General features: G+C 43.5%; 1 protein-coding gene across 3 annotated transcripts in view; it reads left to right on the top strand.

The window, feature by feature from the left end:
* ppfia3 (PTPRF interacting protein alpha 3) overlaps positions 1-24,057 on the top strand; it is a 40,824-nt gene that overhangs the window by 9,472 nt on the left and 7,295 nt on the right. The window contains exons 2-25 of one of the 3 annotated variants that reach the window (XM_085783554.1): positions 923-1,024; positions 1,204-1,431; positions 2,708-2,767; positions 3,247-3,375; positions 4,135-4,227; positions 5,145-5,197; positions 5,297-5,390; positions 8,271-8,405; positions 11,137-11,220; positions 11,514-11,645; positions 12,760-12,822; positions 12,921-13,000; positions 13,522-13,690; positions 15,135-15,328; positions 16,836-17,061; positions 18,071-18,204; positions 19,483-19,637; positions 19,766-19,865; positions 19,970-20,051; positions 20,763-20,963; positions 22,016-22,081; positions 22,284-22,568; positions 22,617-22,663; positions 22,831-22,999. In XM_085783554.1, the coding sequence (XP_085639680.1) occupies positions 923-1,024; positions 1,204-1,431; positions 2,708-2,767; positions 3,247-3,375; positions 4,135-4,227; positions 5,145-5,197; positions 5,297-5,390; positions 8,271-8,405; positions 11,137-11,220; positions 11,514-11,645; positions 12,760-12,822; positions 12,921-13,000; positions 13,522-13,690; positions 15,135-15,328; positions 16,836-17,061; positions 18,071-18,204; positions 19,483-19,637; positions 19,766-19,865; positions 19,970-20,051; positions 20,763-20,963; positions 22,016-22,081; positions 22,284-22,568; positions 22,617-22,643 (2,892 nt within the window). In that variant the 3' untranslated portion in view covers positions 22,644-22,663; positions 22,831-22,999. Of the gene's footprint in view, positions 1-922; positions 1,025-1,203; positions 1,432-2,707; positions 2,768-3,246; positions 3,376-4,134; positions 4,228-5,144; positions 5,198-5,296; positions 5,391-8,270; positions 8,406-11,136; positions 11,221-11,513; positions 11,646-12,759; positions 12,823-12,920; positions 13,001-13,521; positions 13,691-15,134; positions 15,329-16,835; positions 17,062-18,070; positions 18,205-19,482; positions 19,638-19,765; positions 19,866-19,969; positions 20,052-20,762; positions 20,964-22,015; positions 22,082-22,283; positions 22,664-22,830; positions 23,008-24,057 lie in introns of those variants that run through there. The other 2 variants (XM_085783552.1, XM_085783553.1) reach the window with 2 other exon arrangements.

Genomic DNA, 24,057 nt, shown 5'->3' with positions numbered 1-24,057 from the left:
GTTTTTTGATTTTTATACTTTCTGTTATGTTGACATTTGATCTGTCCCATAGTTTGAATCAGCGGCATCACCCAAACCATCTCTGTTAACAGCAAACACTAAGACTGAGCCGTAAAGGAAAGTTACATTTGCATAAAGCGCCATGTTTATCCATAGTTAAAAACTTTAAATTTCCCTTTAAAAGTGCATTTTTAACTAATTATTTCACGATTAACCATAATTATATATTTTGTAAAATCAATTTACAGTTGTTTCCAGCTGAACTTTTCCACTGACTCTCTCAGGAGGTCAGAAGATGGAGTTGACTGCAAAAACTCAAAATCTTTCCAAGATTATTTGTCTTATTTCTTGTCAAAAGGTCTCATTTCTAGTCAAAATAATCAATTTCCACTTAAAATAAGACTCATCACCTAAAAAATTAACTTGTTTTTAGATAATTTTCACTTGTTTCAAACACATTTTCACTTGAAATAAGTAGAAAAATCTGCCAGTGAAAGCAATTTTTTTTGTGCTTGTAATAAGGAAGAAAATCTTGCTCCACTATCAGATTATTTTAAGTGAAAATATGCTTGAAAGAAGGAAAAAGTGTCTAAAACCAAGCTGCTTTTTAATGTGATGAGTCTTATTTTAAGTATAATGAAATTTGCTTTGACTAGAAATGACATTTTGACTAAAAATAAGAACTATTCTTGTTAAGATATTTGATTTTTTGCAGTGTTGAGGCAGGTTCAAGGAGTTTGGGAAAGTTCATTGCTTCACTGCAGAATACTTGTGTACTAGCCTACTGAACCTCACAGGTTGATGAGTGTGTGTGTGTGAGATCATTGTGGATGAACTGCTCTCATGACCTCATGCAGCAGCAGCAGCAGCAGCAGCAGCAGCGGTGGTGAGTCTCTAACAGCTCCCTCTTGTGACCCGGCAGGAGTTTGCAGTGCTGACCAAAGAGCTGAACCTCTGCCGAGAGCAGCTGCTGGAGCGAGAGGAGGAGATCGCCGAGCTGAAGGCCGAGCGCAACAACACACGAGTCAGTACAGCCACATCTGTTTGACATTATGTTGATTAAAGTTCAGGTATTCATCCGTCCTGAGGTCCTTTAAACGCACCGCCGTGTCTTCATCTGAGCTGTTTTATATAACGTAACGACCAGAGCTGCTGCAGCCGTGAGGCGTTTACTGTGTATGTTGAACCACATGTGTTTTCCAGCTGCTGCTTGAACATCTGGAGTGCCTGGTGTCCCGTCACGAGCGCAGCCTGAGGATGACGCTGGGGAAGAGGCAGACCGGGGTCTCCAGCGAGGTGGAGGTCCTGAAAGCCCTCAAGTCCCTGTTCGAGCACCACAAGGCTCTGGACGAGAAGGTGCGGGAGCGGCTCCGAGTGGCTCTGGAGCGCGTGTCGTCGCTGGAGGAGGAGCTGCAGACGTCCTCTCAGGAGGTGAGCACACCACCTAGAGAATAAACTTATTCTGATGTCTCTCCGTGGTTATATTTGCTTAACCCTCCTGTTGTCCTTCTGGGTCAAATTGACCCGATCTGTTCCCTTCCTCCATCCTTCCTTCTTTCCTTCGGCCTTACTTCTTCTTTCTTCCTCTTTTGAGCCAGTTGACCTGGTCTGTTTCCTCCCTCCATCTTTCTTTCCTTCCGTTTCCCTCCCTCCTTTCCCTTCTTCCTTCCTTGAACGAATCTGTTCTCTCCCTCCATGTTTCTTTCCTTCCTTCTTTCCACAATCCTTTTTGCCTCCCTCCCTCCCTCCCTTCCTTCCCTCCTTCCCTTCGCCCTTAATTCTTCCTTCTTTTTTGACCCAATCTGTTCCCTCCCTTCCTTTTTCCCTTCCTTCTTTCCTCCCATCGTTTCCTTTGTCCTTCCTTCCTTCTTTCCCTTCGTACTTCCTGCCTTCCTTCCTTCCTTCCTTTCATCTATCTCTTCATCCTTCCTTCCTTCCTTCCTTTCGTCCTTCCTTCCTTGACCCAGAAGGACAAAGGTTAATATGAAGTCAGCCCCAACTGTAAGCACTTTTAAAATCCAGGTTAAAAACATTTCACTTATGGCCGAGCTCTTTTTAAGAAGTTTAAACTTCATCTATTTTCTTTTTTCTACTTTTTTATTCTTCTTTGCTCTTGCTTTTAACTCTTACATTTTTTTCTAGTTTTTCAAAAAAAAAAAATTGCTTGTTTTTATGCTGTTCTTTTTATATGTTTTGTCTTTATGTAAAGCACATTGAGTTGCCTTGGTATGAAATGCGCTATAATAAAGATGCCTTCACTTGCCTTGCCTAATATCCAAAAGGTTAACTTTAATGTTCATCTCAAGGCAATTTATTGAATCAAGTCAACTGGACTTAGTTTTTGTCTTATCCAAGTGGCTTAATCAGTTTGTGTAGACTAGACTGGGTAGTCTATGAAAGTTAATGTTCATCTCTCCTTTTGAACTGATGAAGCCTCTTGGATGAGAGGTGAAACGTCTTCCTAGACACATAACCAAGTCCAGCTGCATTCGATTTAAATTTCCCTGAGATAACTATGACCTGGACAAATGAGAATATTCACAGGCTAGGGTTACCCTGATGCTAGCTGACCTGGCTAACTAGCAACTGTTGACATCATTTTCCATAGTGGAAAAAAACATTAATGTATCTAACAAGCTTTATTTTCAATTAAATGATGTTTCCTACGCTGGTTTCACGGTGATGTTTCTGCTCCGTGTCGCTGCAGGTCGTGTCTTTAAGGGAACAAATCAAGCGGCGGCAGCAGGGACTAGACAACGGCAAAGAGGTAAAGACACGATTTCATTGGCAGCAGCGTGAAGAACCTGAAACATGTCAGTCGGCTCAGAGTCAGAACCAGACGCATTTTATTAATCCATTTGTTTCGTTACAGTTCTCCATTGCAAATATAAGATGATAATATCAACCTCTGAATTCAAAAATGTCATTCTCGCAACAAAATGATACACACATGCACCATTTTGAATCGCTTTCAAATCAACAGCAACACACTGATGTAGGCTACTTTACACAAAACACTTCAATCTTTGCTATTTTATCTCTACAGTAACAAGTAAATTAAAAAGTCTTACAGCAAATACAGTAAGAAAGACAGAATACTGTACAGTAACAGTGTCCGTTACGTAATACGACCAGCTCTGGACTGAACTGACCTACATCCTCAGTGTAACTCATGATCCAGCTGAAGTTATTGTGATTGTGACATTAATTAAAGTGATTTTTTTATTTTATTTCCTCTTCGTTCAGCGGCTTCCTAACGGACCGTCCTCCATCTTGGACGACGGGGAGGTCGACCGGCAGAGAGAGGGCGAGATCGAGCGACAGAGGTCAGAGCTGGGGCAGCTGAAGGAGAGACTGGCCCTCATGTGCCGACAGGTGATTGTCTCATACTCTAGTTAAAGGGATAGTTCAACATTTTTGGCAAATTGGCCCATTGCCATAATCCCTATAGTCATAGCAGTAGGTTCGTTACCTTTAATTGTCGGTGCAAGCTATTTTTAGAACGGCGGAGCAGAGCTGTGAGCTGCTCAGAGCTACGCTACGGAGGCTAATGGGATTTCTTGGTTTCCCTCATCAAACTCATCAAATTCACAATCCAACAACTCCAAAACGCTCTGGTGGACAAGTTGTGACCTGCACATTCACCACGCTATGAGATCATAACAGAACGTTACCAGACAGAGTTGTTTTAGAGGTAAATTCATGCACAATCGGTGATGTGCGTTCCTGTCGGGGGCAGTTTTTCAGCAAGCAGTCTCTGTATTTACCTCTAAAACAATTCTGTCTCATAACGTTCTGTTATTATCTCATAGCGTGGTGAATGTGCAGGTCACACCTTGTCCACCAGAGTGTTTTGGAGTTGTTGGATTGTGTATTTGATGAGTTTGATGAGGGAAACCAAGAAATCCCATTAACCTCCGTAGCGTAGCTCTGAGCAGCTCGCGGCTCTGCTCCGCCGTTTTAAACATAGGTTGCACCGACAATTAAAGGTAACGAACCTACTGCTATGATTATAAGGATTATGGCAATGGACCAATTTGCCAAAATGTTAAACTATTCCAAACTATTCAAATCAAGTATCACAAGCTGACTGAAGACGATATTTGACCCCCCGACCTCTGACCCTCCCATCAGGTCGGGGAGATCGAGGAGCAACTGACCTCGGCCAGGAGGGAGCTGGCCCGCTCGGAGGAGTCCAACCAGAAGCTGCAGAGGGACGTGAAGGAGGTGAGCACCATACACACACACACACACACACACACACACACACACACACACCGGGTCTATTTTGCTCACACTCACAGAAACATGTAACAGTTTGCTATGGCAACAAAGCCGCTCGCCTCCTTGGCAGCGGCGGCGACTGCTACTGTACATGCAGGAGCCTCTTCCCTAGGCTGTAGCCATGGCGACGGTGCCATCGGCGGAGCTGCAGGCGTTTTAGCCGCCGCCGCCGTTCATCAGGCAGAGAAGCTGGAAGACGACTGAAGGCGTGTGAAGCATTTTGGGACGAGAGTCAGTCCTGCCAGTAGTTTTCCCTAAGTGCCCCCTCCTCCCTCCCCTCCTCCCCCCTCCCCCCCTTCCTCCCCCCTCGGTCTCCTTGTGCAACTCGGTGCTTCTGAAACGTGTCAACAACAACTACTAACCACCAACCAACCGGTCGTTATCATTCTTCAGCTAATGGCTCGTCAGTGCTCTGTGAGTTCCCTTTGATCAACACTCAGCCATGAACTTGACATTCGCCCCTCCACCACTTTCTCTGTCTGGACTTCTTCCCTTCTTCTTTTTTTATGACGTGCAAGCTTTATTTTGTAAATTTCATATCAATCATTACTATACAAGAAGAAAGTGTCTCAAGCAAGTACAAGTACAGAGCTGTTTTAAATCTCATGGTTACAGAGACGATGGAGATCATGAATAACTAAACACATAATTAACAAGGACAGAAATAATGTCTAATAATAACTAACTAATGAAAAATGTCAATCCTGAATATGGTATTTATATAACAGTTTAAATCTAAAGGGTCAAAGACATGTTTCTATCTGTCCTGCAGCCTATATGGTATATACTTTGTTTTTCCTTTTCCTCTTTCACCGACTAAACATGCACTGTTTCCTCCTTTTTGTCTTTTAAATCTGCAGGCACTTTGTCAGAGGGAGGACATGGAGGAGAGAATCACTACACTAGAACGCAGGTTTGTTTTTGTTTTTTTTGCATAAACTCTCAGAGATATGTCCTCTTCTGTCTGTCTAATGTGTTTGACTCTTTTTATATTTTCTGTCCTGGTTTGCAGGTACCTGAGCGCCCAGAGGGAGGCAACGTCTCTCCACGACATAAAGGACAAACTGGAGAACCAGTTGGCCAGCAAAGAGTCCCTCTACAGACAGGTGAGACGACGACGACGACGTGTCTTTCATCCCCGTGTGTGTCCCGTGTATCTGCTGTTGATTGGCAGCTTGGCAGCGTTTCGCGTTTTCGTGCAGAGAGGTTATCATCAGTCATTGGCACCACCGCCGGGTTTAATCACGACCGCCGCCCTCAACGCTTCTTAACTTCACCTGTTCAATCTGAGGGCGTAGGTCTGTTAATAACCTCTCCACCCCTCCATAACAAAGAGCACATTTATAGGATGTTGTACTATTTTACAAGTTAACATCAAACTTTAATTAGGCTACATGGTACAAGATAGTAATTTAGAATCAACCCAAAATGTTAAATGTTTAATGGCATCAGATCATTTTAAGACTTGAGGCGCTGCTTCTCCAGAAACCTGATTTTACTAATAAGATAAATAGGCTACAAACCGTGTTAAACTTGGGATCCCGTGTCTTTTGAGAGAAATTTAAAAGTATAAACTTATTCTGATAAAATTGGCCCCAACTGTGAGCACTTTTAAATCCAGGTTAAAAATATTTCTCTTTTCATGTGCTTATGGCTGAGCTCTTTTTAAAAAACTTTAAACTTTATCTATTTTCTTTTCTTCTACTTTTTTATTCTTCTTTGCTCTTGCTTTTAACTTTATGTTTAATGTTTACTTTTCTTTTTTTTTTTAATTTTCCTAAAAAAAATTGCTTGTTTTTAATGCTGTTCTTTGTAAATGTTTTGTCTTTATGTAAAGCACATTAAGTTGCCTTGGTATGAGCGCTATAATAAAGATGCCTTCACTTGCCTTGCCTAATATCCGAAAGGTTAACTTTAATGTTCATCACCAGGCAATTTATTGAAACAAGTCAACTGGACTTAGTTTTATCCAAGTGGCTTCATCAGTTCGTGTAGACTAGACTGGCTTGTCTATGAGAGTTAGTGTTCATGTTTTCTTTTAATCAAAACGTATAATTCATGTTAGAGCTGCAGCTGTGTTGAGATTTAAATATAGTTTTACCCTGATGCTAGCTGACCTGGCTAACTAGCAACTGTTAACATCATTTTCCACAGTGGAAAAAACAGTTAATGTATCTAACAAGCTTTCATTTTTAATTAAATTATGTTTCAATTTATTTTATGTTTACTCCTGATAGAGTAGCTGACCGGACAGCAGTGGATAGAAGTCAGGGTTAGTTAAAGTTAGCTAGACTAACGAGCAACTCTTGTTGACATTAGGCTATTGTCCGCAGTGGGAAAACTGTTATTGTCACCGGTAGGCTTTCATTTTAAATTACTGTAAATCATGTATTAAACAGGCTTTTATTTTTAAGATTAGATTATGTTTATTCCAGTAAATAACCTATTGGCCAACAGTTGAAAGTATAATCTCAACACTAACGTGGCTAACTAATTACAAAGAAAAATAGAAACTGACACTCTTATAAATAAATATTTGATTTATTGAGTAGCCTATATTTATTTAGTGCATGTTTCTATTATTTTTTGACACGCTTTTTTCTGTGCACCCAGATCTGTTTGTGTTACCTTTGTTGACCTTGAGTTGTGCGGATATTTTTCACATTTCTTTGACAACTATCAACTGTTGTTTCCCACAGTGCAAAAACTGTCATGAAATAATTTTCAACATTAAATCATTTTTAACTTTAATGATTTCTGCTAGTAGCAACTCGCCTGGCCAACAGTAGCTTAATGTCCTAGTTAACATGGTTAACGAGCAACTGTTGACTGTGATTTTCCACAGGGGAAAAACAGGAGTTGACAGGTATCTAGCAGCAGGCTTTTTATTTGGGATTAAATTATGTTTTAAAAACTGAACTATGTTTGGACTTCCCGTCCGTGTCTGTCAGTGAGCTGTTCATGAGCCTGCGGATAGTCCTCGCCCTCTCAGTCGATCAATTACAAGCATCTAAATCTGTCATCGTGGAGACACAGCTCATGGGAGGGCGCATCGGAAATATCTAATGTGACCTCATTCCAATCATAGTGCGAACATGTCCCTGCGTCCATGTGCAGACCTGCTGCTACGCCCCATGACTTCCTCCCGTCCTGTCAGAGTCAGAGCCAGAGTCCATTTTATTGTCATTCATAGCACATTTGCATGTACTGTAGGCTACTGGAAGGAAATAACAAAAACACAAGGCAGAAAGACAGAAACATCACAAGAAACTCAGAAAAGACAGACCAATATTTACAGTAAATTTATTAAAAAATAAAGGTACAATGATAAAGGTTTATTATGGAAAAAATCATACCTAAAATATAATTTAGATTAGATTCAACTTTATTGTCATTGCACATGCTGCAAGGCAACGAAATGCTGATTGCATCTAACCAGAGTACATGAGCAGTAATAAATAGTTTAGTTTAGTTTAGTTTAGTTTAGTTTAGTTTAGTGAACTTTATTGTCAATCGCACTATATAACAGTCATTACACAGGGGATCGAAATAGCATTTTCCCAAACTCCAAATGTGCAAATTAACACACAATTAAGCGACACACGTTTACCACACACATACAACATAAAAGTGAACACAGACATCAACAATAATCAAATAAACACAAGATATACAGACAGACAGACAATGGACATATACATTTTCCAAACAAAAAGAAAGTCTGAGGTAGCCTATGATATTGTGGAGTAATAATAAGGTGCAATATGAAAAGTGCAAAGTGCAGAAAGCAGCATAGACATGTATGAAAAAACCCAAACATATTATTATAGTATACAGTTCAAGCTCAAGTTAGGAGATGATATATAAATACAATATTGCTACAGGTATGTACAGAATATGAAGGCTATCAAACTATATGTGCAGTAGTGCAAGGGGGATATTGCACCTTCTTTTAAAAGTGCACTAAAGACTGTCTCTCCCTGCAGAGCGAGGAGAAGAACCGGCAGCTCCAGGAGCGTCTAGACGACGCCAAACAGAAGCTGCAGCAGACTCTGCAGAGGGCCGAGACGCTGCCGGAGATCGAGGCCCAGCTCGCCCAGAGAGTGGCAGCGCTCAACAAGGTGTGTGTTTGTTTTGTTTACCTGCTGCTGCAGCCGGAGACACACACACCACCACTGTTTATTTACATTTTGCATTTTTTGCAGCCGTCTGAAGTTCCTCACATATTATAATCATCCAGCTTTGTTTTTGCACCAAACAGCAGCTGACTTGTGTACGTGCACAGTGCGTCCGCTTGTCACTCAGGTGTGTGTTTACTGTGTGCATGAATGAATCCAACCACGAAAAATGTCAAGCGACAGATGAACGCCAAATATTTTTCATCGTGGAGTCGGTGCCAGTAAATCATAAGAAAACAAGCTGAGATGAAAGAAAGCCAGCGTCAGGGGTGAAGACTCAGCTCAGCTATTTGATCCTTGGGCGATTGTGCACGTTAAAGGGATAGTTCATCCAAAATTCAAATTTCACTAATTATCTACTCACCCTCATGTCGACTAAGGGCTGGGAGAATTTTCAGAGTCCTCCGTGCCTTCTCACAGTTACAGTTACAGCGGGGTCCACGCAGCAGTATTTGTCCATATAATGGTTGTGAATGGTGCTCACTTTTCTTCGTCCAAAAAGACACACTAAAAAACATCCAAATACCACCATAGCGCTCGTCTGTAATGTCCCTCTTGTATTGAAGCCCCGACATGAGAAATTGTTCCGCCGGTCAGTGACACAGGAAGAGCAGTGAACTGAGACACTGGGAGCTTCCACTACAAACAAGCTTGAAATATAGACTCATTTAATTTTTTTCGGAACAATTTCTCATGTCGGGGCTTCAATACAAGAGGGACATTACAGACGAGCAGCATGGAGGTATTTGGATGTTTTTTGGTGTGTCTTTTTGGACAAAGAAAAGTGGTATCCATTCACAACCGTTATATGGACAAATACTGCTGCACGGAGCCCCCCGCCCCCGTAACTCAGAGAAGCCACGGAGGACTCTGAAACTTCTCCCAGCCCTTAGTCGACATGAGGGTGAGTAGATAATGAGTGAAATTTGAATTTTGGGTGAACTCTCCCTTTAAGAGCTGCTCCAGTCTGCGCTCGCAGTCGTTACGGCGACTGAGTTAATTACTCCGGTGTTTAACCTCCTGGTTCAGTCTGAGCCGCTCGGGCCGGCGACTCATTAACGGACTCGTCAACGACTCGTCAACGAGCTGCTTCCTGTGTCGCCGTCACAACACGATGCTGATGAGTCAACCCCTCCTCTTCTTTTCTTCCTCCATCTCTCCTCCTCTCTTCTTTCCTCCCCTGTCTTTGCTGTCTCTCCTTCTCTTCCTCTTCTTCTCCCCTCCCTCTCCTTTTCCTCCTCCTCCTCCTCCTCCTCTCTCTTCTTGCTCTTCCTGTTCTTCTCATCTCCTCCATTTGTTTCCTCTCACCTTTGCTTCCTCTCCTCTTCTGTTCTTCTTCCTCTCCTCTACTCCTCTATTCCTCCATTCTACCCTTCTCTTCCTCGTTGTCTCCTCTTTCTCTCTCCTTTTCCTATTCCTTTTCCTCTCCTCTCCTTTCCTCTCCTCCTCTTCTTCCACCCTACTCGTCCTCTTCCTCTCCTCTTCTCCTTATTCATCTTCCCTTCCTCTCCTCTTTCCTTTCTTCTTCCTCCTTCCCTCCTCCTGTCCTACTTCTTTCCTCCTCTCCCCCTCCTCTTCATATCCTCTCCTCATCTCTTCTATCCTTTTCTTTCTCTCTCTCCTCTTCCTCTCCCCTCCTCCTCCACTCTGCCCTTTTCTTCCTCTTTTTCTCCTCCTCCTCTCTCCTTTTCTTCTCTTCTCCTCTCCTCTCTATTCCTCCTTGTTTACTTTTCTCTCCTCCTCTTCTTCCTGCCTACTCCTCTTCTTCCTCTCCTCTCCTCCTTTTTCCTCTTTCTCTTCTCCTCCTTTCCTTGTTTCCTGCCCTTGTCCCCTTTCCTTCCCTCCTCCTGTCCTACTTCTTTCCTCCTCTTCCTCTCCTCTACTCCTCTCCACTCTCCTTTTCTTCTCGCCTCCTCTCCCCCTTTTTTCCTCTTCCATTCCTTTCCCTTTTTCTTTTCTTCTTCCTCCTTCTCTTTCCCTCCTTTCCTTGTTTCCTGTCCTTGTCCCCCTTCCTTCCCCCCTCCTGTCCTACTTCTTTCCTCCCCTCCTTTTCCTCTTCTCTTCCTCTCCCCTCCTCCTTCATTCTTCCCTTCTCCTCTTCCTCTTTTCCTCCTCCTTCTTCCTGCTCCACCTTGTTTCCTCTTATGTCCTCCTCTTCTTCCACCCTACTCGTCTTCTTCCTCTCCTCTCCTCCTTTTTTTTCTCTCCCCTGTCCCCTCCATCTCGTCTTTCCTTTCCTCTTCCTCTTCCCCTCCTCTTCCTGTCCTTATCCCCTCTACTTCCCCCCTCCTGTCCTACTTCTTTCACCCTCTCCTCTTCCTCTCCTTCTTCCTCTTCTCTTCCCCTTCTCTTCCTCTCCCCTCTTCTTTCATTCTTCCCTTCTCCTCTTCCTCTTTTTCTCCTTCTCCTCCTCCTCTCTCCTTTTCCTGCTCCACCTTGTTTCCTTTCTATCCTCCTCTTCTTCCACCCTACTTGTCTTCTTCCTCTCCTCTCCTCCTTTTTTTCTGTCCCCTCCATCTCGTCTTTCCTTTCCTCTTCCTCTTCCCCTCCTCTTCCTGTCCTTATCCCCTCTACTTCCCCCCTCCTGTCCTACTTCTTTCACCCTCTCCTCTTCCTCTCCTTCTTCCTCTCCCCCCCTCCCCACCCCTCTCTCCCCTCCTCCCCGGTCACTCAGGCGGAGGAGCGTCATGGTAACTTTGAGGAGCGGCTGCGACAGATGGAGGCACAACTGGAGGAGAAGAACCAGGAGCTACAGAGAGTGAGTCATGCTTCTGCTCTTCTTCCATCATCCCTCTCTTTTCTGTTTCCTCCCCCTCGTTCCTTTTGTTCGGCTTCACAAAGACGCTCTAATTTTCTAAACCCTCTATTTGACCGAGAACATTCAGATACAAATCTTCTGCTCTCAGTCAAGCAGAATGCTCCTTATTAACTCTCCTCCCACTCCTCCTCCTCCTCTCCCTCCTCACTCACTCACTCTCTCTCTTCTTTTTCTTTTTTTCCTCTCTCTCCCTCTCTCTTTCTGTCTCACCCGCCTCCCTCTCTCCCCCTCAGGCGAGGCAGAGGGAGAGGATGAACGACGAACACAACAAGCGTCTCTCCGACACCGTGGACAAGCTGCTGTCTGAGTCCAACGAGCGGCTGCAGCTCCACCTGAAGGAGAGGATGGCCGCTCTGGAGGAGAAGGTGACGGGACATCTGTATTTGTTTACTTTAAAGGGATAGTTCAACATTTTGGCAAATTACCTTTAATTGTCGGTGCAAGCCATTTTTAGAACGGCGGAGCAGAGCCGCGAGCTGTTTAGAGCTACGCTACGGAGGCTAATGGGATTTCTTGGTTTCCCTCATCAAACTCATCAAATACACAATCCAACAACTCCAAAACGCTCCGGTGGACAAGTTGTGACCTGCACATTCACCACGCTATGAGATAATAACAGAACGTTACCAGACAGAGTTGTTTTCGAGGTAAATTTATGCAAAACCGCTGATGCGCATTTCCGTTGGGGGCAGTTTTTCAGCAAGCAGTCTCTGTATTTACCTCTAAAACAACTCAGTCTCGTAACAATCCCATTAGCCTCCGTAGCGTAGGTCAATTAAAGGCAACGAACCTACTCCTAAAACTAATGGGCCAATTTGCCAAAATGTTGAACTATCCCTTTAAAATGCCAGGAAATAGACACTGTATATTTAAACCATTAAATAACTGGGTGCATCATACAGTGGCCCTGAGAGCACAATGAAAAAAAATTGACGAACCAGGACCCAGTGAGCCATAGTTCCTCCCTTTTTATTTCTTTTTTTTTTTTTTTACAGTGAAACACAATTTTTTTGCCACTTTTTAAAGAATATCACTTTATATTCTCACCACTTCTGCTCTGCACACTGGGTTTATATACAACAGTGAGTTTATATTGTATATTTGAATAATTCTTTGGCAGGTTACAGGCTCCTGACAGGACATGACTTTGTTGCAAAACACATGGAAATAAAATCTGCAATCAGTAGTGTGAAATATCTCTGGTTCTGATCAGTTCAGCTCAGAGTTACAGGTGTTGTCTTCAAAATCAGAATCAGAATCACAAATACTTCATTAATCCCCCACAGGAAATTGTTTCAGTGCTCCATTCTACATGCATGAATATAAAAAACAAATACTATTAATAATAATATAAACATCTGTCTTCAAAATCTGCAAAATGTGCCCCATTAATATTTACATCCCATTCACAGTGAGTTTGTACAGATTGGATTATCACATTTGACCTGTGATGTTGTTATTTCTTTACTCCCCGTGCAGAACGCTCTGTCTGAGGAGCTGTCCAACATGAAGAAGCTCCAGGATGATCTCTTAGCAAACAAGGTGACCACAACACAATGCACAACAATCCTCTTTCTTTTCTTTTTCTTGTCTTTTTTTTTGTTCTCAGCGGCTCTCGTCTTTCTCGTTTCCACTCCCAGGACCAACTGATAGCGGAGCTGGAGAGGATTCAGCTGGAGCTGGATCAGCTGAGAGCCAGACCCGGCGGCTCTTATTCCAGGTAGGAGCCATTTACACGTCAGCGCCACAGAAAAAGAGCGAAACTCGAACCTGAGCGGCTTCAATCCGACTGTACAGACGCCAGGGCTGTGTGTGTGTTATCTTGTCAGACATTGTAGATAAATCACTCCACGCTGGAGGTGTTTAACACTGTCAGCACTGTCGGGGCGAAATCTGTCTCGATATGGAAACACACACACACACACACACACACACACACACACACACACACACACACACACACACTCACACACAGATGATCGTGCATCATCGCCTCTAATTCTCACGTTCTCGTCTGTGCTTCCCGCTGCAGACCTGTTAATGGGAACACGATGCACTTTCACATACATCGCTTTTGGATCTGGCACCTGTGTTATGTTTACATCCCTCACCATGATTTTTCCTTTGTTCCAACGTCTTACTGTCAACCCCCCCCCCCCCCCCACCACCACCCCCCCCTCCCTTTGCACTTATCCATTTATCTTCACTCGTGTCATCTTATCTCTCCCTCTATCTCTGCAGTCGCTCTCTTCCAGGCAGCGCCCTGGAGTTGAGGTATTCCCACGGGGGCGGGTCCCTCCCGACAGGTTCCACCGCTCACCTAGATCCCTTCAGCAACGCCTCCACGGGGGGCGTGGTCAGGCGGAGTCACCGGGCCCGCTGGAGCTCCGCACGGGAGGACGCCACCAAGGTGGGAATCAAAAACACAGGTTCTTTTTTTTTATCCATCTGCGGTGCTGTCCTTTAGTTTCTTCGGAGCCCCTAAACCAGTGGTTCCCAACCTTTTTTGGCTCGTGACCCCATTTTGACATCACAAATTTCTGGCGACCCCGTCAATCAAGATGCGCCAGCTCAGATATTTTTATATGCTGCATTTAATTTGAACTCGATTTATATTTGAGAAAGTGAAAGTATAGAATACAGTTGTTTAAAATAGTGTGTGGTGTTTTTAATCATAACTTTAAAAAGAATAATAATCTAAATATTTTTTATCAATTACTAGACATTTCTGGCGACCCCATTTGAATTCCAGGCGAGGGGTCCCGAGTCCCGACCCCAAAGTTGAAAAACACTGCCCTAAAGGGACATGGGGAAAAAAATAAATAAAATTAAATGTTTTGACTGAAAGTTTTCTTGTGCGCACCTGAAAATAACCTTTTGCACTCGCATGTATGAAAATGACAGTACAGGAGTTAGTTCATTTGTATTTTGGCCTGAGACTTCATTATAAGGACATTGCTGCTTTGCTTGCAAGTCGTCATCGTGTTGTGTCTGAAAGACATTTAAAAATAATTTTGAAGTTGTGTCGTCCGTTTCGGCGCAAGGGATACAACGCTTTGGATCGTGTTGTTAATTTCATTCAGCTTTCGACGCACGTCGATTCCGCTACCATGCTCATGTGAGGTGAAACAGAAACAGAGAAACACAGAGACTTGTGTCTTTGAGTAACATTATTATGCACATTATATATAAAAAATATACACATCTTAATATTAAATATGTTCTCTTTAGCCTTCAATTAACTTTTCTTGTTTTTCCTGGAAAAAATTGCTTTTTTGGGCAATTTTTTAAAACACGAGAGGAGATATGTTTTGAAAAGGGCCAAAGAATTAGGAAAAATCAATGTAGGCTATTATTATTTTGCTAGTACACTGGTCACCTTCTGGTTGACATATTTATCCAATCGTTTACATGTTATTTATAAGAAAATGGTACCAAACCAAAACAATCTTGTTTATCTAAGCTACTTACACCTCTGATCATTAAGTTTGGTAATCAGGTTTAAGACTTGACCACCGTGCTAACAGCTGTGTGAGGCTGTACTTTGCGTTCCAGTATTTCTAATTAGCACCTAATAAAAAGCAACCGTTGGTGTTGAAGGTTTTGGTCATAAACTGAAGCAGTGGACGAATTTCAAGTCTGACCAAGGTGTGAACGTCTGGTCCTGATTTCATGCTGATCCATCCAGTCGGTGAAGATGGAAACTCAGAGATTGATCCTCTGGGGATCATTAATTGTGTTAACATCATGTTGGCTGCAAAAAATGAAAAATGTGTCTGTATATGTGAAGTGTTGAGCATGTATGACTGAATATCAGCAGTTGAGTGGGTGTTACCTCCTCTTTTCTTGTGTAGTACCCAGACTGGGAGAGCGGGGCCCTGCTGGGGACCGGGTTCGAGCCGGGCGTGGATGTCGGTTGCTCCGACGACGAGGACGACGGGGATCCTCGGTTTGGCTCCGAGCTGCTGTCCCCGAGCGGACAGACGGACGTGCAGACCCTGGCCATCATGCTGCAGGAACAGCTGGAGGCCATCAATAAGGAGATCAAGTAAGGGAGGGGCCAGCGGAGCTCAACAGCTGGAAGGGAGGGAGGGAGGGAGGAGGGGGAGGGAAACACCTCTCGACATAAAGCCTCAGAAATAAACACATCAACACCTCTGACGCTGTTGGAACAGCAGCTGCTGCGGTGGATGAAGTCCTCAGATCCAACTGAACCCAAAGTGTCAACACCACAACGCCATAAAGTCCTGGAGAACAGAGATTATCAGAATTTATGGTGGAAATATCAAAGCTAGGCTAACAGTTTCCCTTTGTTTACAGTGTGTATGCTAAGCTAAGCTAACCTGCTGCCAGCCGTAGCTTTATATTAAAGGACAATTCCAGGCAAATTCAACCTGGAGCCATGGTTTTTTAATATTTTAGGTCTAAATGAAGATTTTCTTTTTAATGTTTCATGTTTTGCAGTAGTTCTGTCTGTCCCCACATCGCCACGGCATCTTACAATGGGAGCAGACCGATCTTACGCTGTTTAGGCTGTTTACATCCCTCAAAACCACTTTTTTTTCCCACAGACAACGTCAGATGGCTTCAAAAATACACCGAGGGGTTTGTTTACTTCAAGGAAGACAACATGTTTGTAAACAGAGCTGTAATACAAAGTCTTATGAAGTCTTGTGTGTGAGTCAAGTTGACAGCTAACTATGTTTACAGGTAGAATAAACGATATCCAGACTTACTCTCAACGCTACGAAAACGTTGTGGCTCTGAGCTGATATTCATTTGCTGATAAAACAAACGGGAGCTTCAGACGACCTGTAAACATAGTAAGCCGTCAACTTGACTCTCATGTGAGACTTATCGAGTTTCGCGCAACTTCACGAGACTTTGTATCAGGCCTACAGCTCCGTTTACAAACATATTTACTTGCTTGAAGTAAACAAAACCCTCGGTGGATGTTTGAAGCCTTTTGACGCTCTCTGTGGAAAAAAATGCAGTTTTTAGGGATGTCAACAACCTAAACAGCGTAAGAACTATTAGCCCCAGGTTGAATTTGCCCGGAATCGTCCTTTAAATGTGCAGACACAAGAGTATTGTCATTCTTCTCTTCTAAAACTTATAAATAAGTGTGATTTGCTAAAATATTCAGTCTTACAAACCAACAATGAATGCGTGGATTGATGTAATTTACATATATTACGGAGAGAATTACATTCAAACTAAGAAACCAAACAGATATTTTTGAAGAGAACTAGTTAAAACGGCTCAGCTACTGTATGTGTCAACTAGAAGACCTAATTTCATATAGATGGCAAAGATCAGGTCAAACCCTTTAATAGGAAATGCTTTTCCCTATTTCCAAGCAGCATTTTATTATGTCCTACATATGATGTGTTAATGTTTTACCTAAAGCTCAAATCCTCCACTCGTCATGTTATGTTGGTGGCACATAAGTGTATGCTACTAGAATAAAAAGTAAAATTTAAAAAATATATACTATATTCAGTCTCATCCAGATGTTTTACCCCTCCTCCTCCTCCTCCATCTTCCGCTCTCAGACTGATCCAGGAGGAGAAGGAGAACACGGAGTTGCGGGCCGAGGAGATCGAGAGCCGGGTCAGCGTGGCTCTGGACCCTCCGACGTCCCTGGGGAGAGACGGCACAGGACGGGGCTTCATCCCCTCGTCCATCACATCCTCCACCCTGGCCTCCCCCTCTCCGCCCAGCTCCGGACACTCCACCCCTCGCCTGCCTCACTCCCCGGCCCGCGAGTCTGATCGACAGGTATTACAGGAATGTGGAGATGAACCTTTTTTCCTTTTCTATTCCCGAGCGTGAACCTTTTTTTTTTTTTTTTTTATCTCGTCTCGTATCAGCCTCCCCGTCTGGCTCCTTCCAGACGGTGAGTCATGTAAATAAAATATAAGTAAATCATGCAGACGGGGTCACAGGAGTTCACCCGTTCTGCAGCAGCGCATTAGAAAGGCCGAGACTGGTTGAAGCAACGCGCGGGCAGGGTGGTTGTGATGGTCGGTGCCAGACGCTCTGCTTCCAGGATTTCAGCAGTGGGCGGCTGAATCACAAAAGATGTTGCAACGAGCACAAAACACACAGTCAGTGGTGATTGTGAAAGTGATTATCTTCGTTCTATAATATGTAAAATCTCAAAAACCTTGAGTCAACAGATAACAGTAGCAGCCAGGAGGCCTCACCCCTTCCCGTAACGAGCGGGAAAGTCCGGGTGGCATCCGATAGTTCACATGTAACAAATGAGGAGTGAATGGATCCAAACATCTAGCCTGACAAGCCAGTCTGTATCATTAACATGTCTAGTCTGGCAACGACCGGTAGACCTCGGCACAATCCAGGGGGCGGGATGAAGGCTGTCTTTCAAACTGCCTCTGCACGCAATAGGGTAGCGCTACGACTAATCAGAGCAAAGAGCAGGATGACATCGGTAGATTAAACTTTTCCCATATCCCGTCGGCAAAACACCAAATACATCCTTCTTCGAAATGAATGACTTCAGTGTTCAGTTTCTTGCTCAACTTTGAAAGAAAATGACAAGTTTAATTCTTTCAAAGTTGATGCCAACGCCGATTCAAACGATTCCTTTGCCAAAGCCATCTTCTTGTCATGTTTTTCAAACGGTGTTCGAGACTCAAAAAGTTCCTATGGCTCGTTTCTAGACCCACCTACGGAGCAAATGTATTTGCTGCCGCGACGGTGTGTCTAGATTTCTAGGCTATCCAAACTGAACATCATCGTCGTGTTTTTTTCTCCACATCATCAGAACAACAAAGACGACGACCGGTCCCTCGCTCTCCTGGACTCCACGCCTCCTCCCACTCTTCGTGCGCTGCGATTGGAAAGGATGACCCTCACCCACCCAGGCGCCATGATGGACGACCCCCGGGACTTTCGCAGGTAAGAGAAGGCACCATTTATAGTTAATCTAAAAAAATCGGAATTTACTAATTAATGCTCAGTGGCTGAGTTATAAGTAATTTATCTGTGTGTATTTATAACTGAACAGACCATTGATCATTGTTTATTGATATTTTATTAAAGGGATAGTTCAACATTTTGGTAAATTGGCCCATTGTCATAATCCCTATAGTCTTAGCAGTAGGTTCGTTACCTTTATTTGTCGGTGCAAGCTGTTTTTAGAACGGCGGAGCAGAGCCGCGAGCTGCTCAGAGCTACACTACGGAGGCTAATGGGATTTCTTGGTTTCCCTCATTAAACTCATCAAATACACAATCCAACAACTCCAAAACGCTCTGGTGGACAAGTTGTGACCTGCACATTCACCACGCTATGAGATAATAACAGAACGTTACCAGACAGAGTTGTTTTAGAGGTAAATACAGAGACTGCTTGGAAACGCGCATCAGCAGTTTTGCAAGAATTTACCTCTAAAACAACTCTGTCTGGTAACGTTCTGTTATTATCTCATAGTGTGGTGAATGTGCAGGTCACAACTTGTCCACCAGACCGTTTTGGAGTTGTTGGATTGTGTATTTGATGAGTTTGATGAGGGAAACCAAGAAATCCCATGAGCCTCCGTAGCGTAGCTCTGAGCAGCTCGCGGCTCTGTCCTGCCGTTCTAAAAATAGCTTGCACCGACGATTACAGGTAACGAACCTACTGCTAAAACTATAGGGATTATGGCAATGGGCCAATTTGCCAAAATGTTGAACTATCCCTTTAACATTTATAATTGTAAACCCCATAACTCATCATTTCTTAAAGCTTTATAACATTTCAACTTCCATCATTACTGACTAAAACCACAGCCGTGTTGTTAACGGAACATTTTATCCCTCTGTTTACATTTGTGTGATTTATATCTATAACTCTATGTAAGTAGATAAACAGTTACACCCTAATCGTGAGGCGTTTAAGGGTTAATAAGTTGTTTATGAGTGGATTTTGGTCCAGGTGTTCTGCAGCATTTTCTCCAGAAGATAAATGACTTAACAGACCTGGCAAGGATTTTCCACAACCTGGCAACCCAAACATGTTTCTTATTAATGCTCCATAACTAAATCATGCATTAAACATTATTCAATCCATCACTGAGGCGTATAATATATCCTTTATAAATGTTGGATAGTCAGATATCAGCACATACATTTTAATATAATATGTTTCATGTGTATTTAACTTCTTCCCCTCGGTGATTTCCTTTGTCTCCTCCAGTCTCTCGGCAGATGGCAGCAGCTCCAACAGCAGCCAAGATTCACTCCACAAGTCCAGTAGGAAGAAAACCATCAGGGCTTCCATCGGTCGGCTTTTTGGGAAGAAGGAGAAAGGGAGGATGGGCCAGCCCGGGCGGGAGGGATCAGCGTCTCTTGGTAAACAGATGGAGGAGGAGACAACACCGACTCCATATGAGTCTGTCACTATTTTTCATTTAAACGTGTCTGAGCTGCTCCGTCTCTTCTAACTCCTGTGGCCTTTTGACCTCTCTCTCTCTGACCAGCGTCCACGCCCTCGGAGGACCTGGCCTCTGGAGACCCCATGGGGATAAACAAGACCGGGACGCTGGGCCCGGCAGATAAAGACCGCCGCAGCAAGAAGAAGTCAGTGTCAGGAACTTTTACCCTTGTTTTATTTTTTTATCCTGATTCTCGTGACCTTTCACAATAAGAGCCCCGACAAAAATAATGCTTCCTCTTCCCAACAGGCACGAGCTGCTGGAAGAAGCATGTCGCCAAGGACTTCCCTTCGCATCTTGGGACGGACCCACGGTCGTGTCCTGGTTGGAGGTAATGTGAAATCACAGAAACTTAAAGGGACATTGTGTAACTTCTCCTGTTATCTATTCGCGAAAATCGATTATTTGGTTCAAAAGTACGTTTTTCATTAATCAGTAATCTCCCCCCCATCAACAAACTGAAGTGTTCCTTTCAGCTCTGAATTAGCCGTTCATATCATTCATATCTACATGGAGCGGGTAAGCTCGGTGCTGGCTGCCATGTGGTGTCGCCATGTTTTTATGTTAAGTGGCAACGTGACGGTAGGAAACCACGGAACTACACTGACGCTGCATTCACCTGCAGTCGGGCAGACGGCCGTCGGTAACAAACCAGATGTCATTTTAGTCACAGAAGTCCAGAGAAAGCCGCTAAAACGTGGGTCAGGTAAACAATGCGACATCGCCATGACAACATATTGTCACGCGTGTCGTTTTGCCTCGTGCTGACGGACCACTTGTTTACATAGAGGCTTGTTAATGCCGTTACGTGCAGTGGCTGTCGTCCGTCTGCCGTCTGCCCAATTGCACGTGAATGCAGCATGAAAAATACCATTGAGTTGCTTGCAATGTACAACCGTGATGCTAGATGGGAGAAATTCCAACACAATGTACCTTTAATGAGGAGAGAAATAGACGGAGATTCAAGAACACAATCTGGATCCTTTTCTTTTTCTTTTTTTTACCCTCATTATTTTAACCTCTCGTCTGCCTCTCCCGCCAGCTGTGGGTGGGAATGCCGGCCTGGTACGTGGCGGCCTGTCGTTCGAACGTGAAGAGCGGCGCCATCATGGCCAACCTGTCGGACACGGAGATCCAGAGGGAGATCGGCATCAGCAACCCGCTGCACCGCCTCAAACTGCGGCTCGCCATCCAGGAGATGGTGTCCCTCACCAGCCCGTCGGCGCCGGCCAGCACTCGCTCTGTGAGGCTCCATCACCGCACACGACATTTAAATCAACATGAGAAAAAAAAAATAGAAGCAAAAATCCTCCAAATGTTTTCTTATGCCATAAAAAAAAACAGTCCAGTCAATGTCGCCATAGGATTATAGGTAAAGACGCCTTTAATTGTGCTAAGACTTTAAATGCCCTCATATGCTGAGTTATACATTCATCATCCCACACTTCTTTTTTTCTTTTTTTTTACTGAGGATACACATACGCTGTTTTCATATTGGCAGAGAGAGAGAGAGAGAGAGAGAGGGGCACCAGATGTTTGTAGTTATGAGATTAGTGAAGACCTAGTGATCCCTGCTGGGAAATTTGCAACAGAAACTAGTAATAGGACAGAAAAATAAAAAATAAAATGTAATTAAAACTATAAAGGATGAAGTTAAAAGTGGAACAAAAGGAAAGAAAACGATGGGAATTATGTGCAGGAATTTAAGTCGCAGAGAGAAAGAGAGGAGGGAATGAAAAGAGAGATTCAGGATGTAATGTAAATGTAGAGAATAAAAAGACCATGAGAAGTTCTGTTCATGTGGTAAATGTCAAAAATAATAATAGTAACAAAATACCGATGCATTTCCTGCAGGAGAACAGAAGTAAACTGCTCAGACACCAAGTTTGTCAGAAAAAAACAAACAAAAACATCTTCTCCTAAACTTTGACTAGTCACACAGTGGTAAAGATAATCCAGATGTTCTACAGAGACGTAGTTAAAGTGAAGCACGCACATATACAAAGTCACGAAAAAAGTAAAACCCAACTTCCTGTTTTGGAGTCGTTGAAGTTTTGGCTTTTTTTTCCTTTTTTAAAAAAAATTCCTGTCTTTGGCTCAGCCGTCGTCGTGTCCCTGAGATAAGACGACGTTCAAATTCTAATTCTTCCCAACAGATTTTAACACATTTATCAGTTCACGTAAACCTGTGCAACCTCTTGTTCGATGATAACGCAGTTCTGTCATTTTTTCATTATATTTTTTTTCTCTCGCTTATCTCATGTTTTCACTCCTCTCTTGTTCACATGACGACAGTCGACCAGTAACGTGTGGATGACCCACGCTGAGATGGAGTCCTTGAACGCAGCCATCAAGCCTCCGGTCAGTCTGTCTGACAGAAAAACCCTCTTGTTCTGTTGTTTTCATGACTTGATGTTGCACTCAGGTTTGAATCATGTGAAGCTTCTGAATCATGTTGACGAGTTTCTCTCCTCCCTCCTCCTCTCACTCTCTCTCTCTCTACATTTCTCTTTGTCTCTCTCTCTTTTCTCTCTCTTTACTCTCTGTCTTTCTGTGGGCCCAGGCCATAGTGTTGAGCATCTTCTTCTCTCCCTGTGGTTGCTGTTTCAGTGTGAACTGCTTCCAACTAATTACCCGTTCACTAACACACTATTCCTCCCTTTTGTCCTCTTTTCCTGACGCTGCTGCTGCTGCTGCTGCTTCTCCCTCTTCCTCTTCCTCTTCCTCCTCCTCCTCTTCTGCTTCTCCTCCATCCGTCCATCCTGCTGTTGACCCTCTACCCTCCCCGTCCCCTCACCACCTCCACATCACTCTCTCTGGCTCTGTCTCTCTCTGTCTGCCTCTCCTCTTCCTCCTTTTCCTCCTCGTCCTCCTCCTCCTCCTCCTCCTCCTCCTCCTCTCCTCTCGGCGCTCCAGGAGCTGAAGGAGTTCAGCTGGGATCAGGTAAGGAATCGGATGCACCTTTTATTTTGAAAGTTCAAAATTAACGCAACACGCAACACATATTTTCTCGTCCGTAATTTTATCTCTGGTGAGTCACGAAGCCGCCGACCGTCAGACGTGAAGCGCAGCGTGAATCAGCGTTGATCATCTGTGGTTGTCCCCTCCAGATCCTGGCCTATGGCGATATGAATCATGAGTGGGTGGGCAACGACTGGCTGCCCAGCCTGGGCCTGCCTCAGTATCGCAGCTATTTCATGGAGTCCCTGGTGGATGCGCGCATGTTGGACCACCTGACCAAGAAGGAGCTGCGAGGACAGCTGAAGATGGTGGACAGCTTCCACAGGTAGAGCTCGGCCCGCGCTCAGCGCTCACATAGATGCAAAAGTTTGGGGCATCCACTGGTCAAAATGTATCTTAATGTGAACACTAGTTCAGCAAGAGGAAGATGAAATGAACTCCAAATGGCATAAAGTTAAACATGAAACACTCTTTTGCAATATTTTAATTAATATCAGTGTATTATTTTACGGTAGTTTTCTACAGTTTTAGAGTGAAAAAGGGAAACAGAGCAGCAGCCTGCAAAAGAACTGGAAACCCAGGAGACTTGAGCTCTCAGATAACTTTGACCAAGGTGTCAGACAAGATATTTACTAATTACACTGTGACAATTTCCAAAGGGGGGCCTACTAGCTACTGACTATGCAGGGTGGCCAAACCTTATTATCTCCAAAAGACATAACGTTACAGATGACACATTCCCTTTATATTTTAAACAATATTATATAAACTTTTTTTTTCATCTTTCAAAGCAAAGGTTTGGATCCCATGTATAGTTATTACCTAGTGGCCCCCCCTTTAGAAACTATCACAGTGTGTAAATAGTAAATGTCTTGTCTGATACCTTGGTCAAAGTTATCTGAGAGCTCAAGTCTCCTGGGTTTCCCGTTCTGTTGCAGGCTGCTGCTTTGTTTCCCTTTTCACTCTAAAATTGTAGAAAACAAAAATATATTGAAATTTCTTTATTTGGATAAACCCCTTGAGATGTATCATCTCATTTTCAAGGGGGTCCAAACATATAGACAAACATGAACTCATCAAACAAACATGTTCTCAACAATAAAGAAAAAACAAACAGACAAACAAAAAGAAAAAGTCCACAACAAAAAAACAAACAAAGGACAAACCACAGTTTATATAACTACATTGGAACAATACAACCGTAAGAACGCCACTATGGCCAACACTGAGACTGAAATAACAGTATGTAGGCTAATGATTAATATCAATTCAACAAATCATACAGAGCATGAATCTTCAGTGAAAACAGGAGCGGGAGAAGACAGGAGAAGACAGAGCTTGAAGATACCAAGAGAGGAGCTGGATCTGATATTAGC

This window comes from Trachurus japonicus, chromosome 8, assembly GCF_045865225.1.
Source record: "Trachurus japonicus isolate A0001 chromosome 8, Traja_1.0".
NCBI classification, from domain to species: Eukaryota; Metazoa; Chordata; class Actinopteri; order Carangiformes; family Carangidae; genus Trachurus; species Trachurus japonicus.
This window is presented reverse-complemented; position numbering and strand designations above follow the sequence as displayed.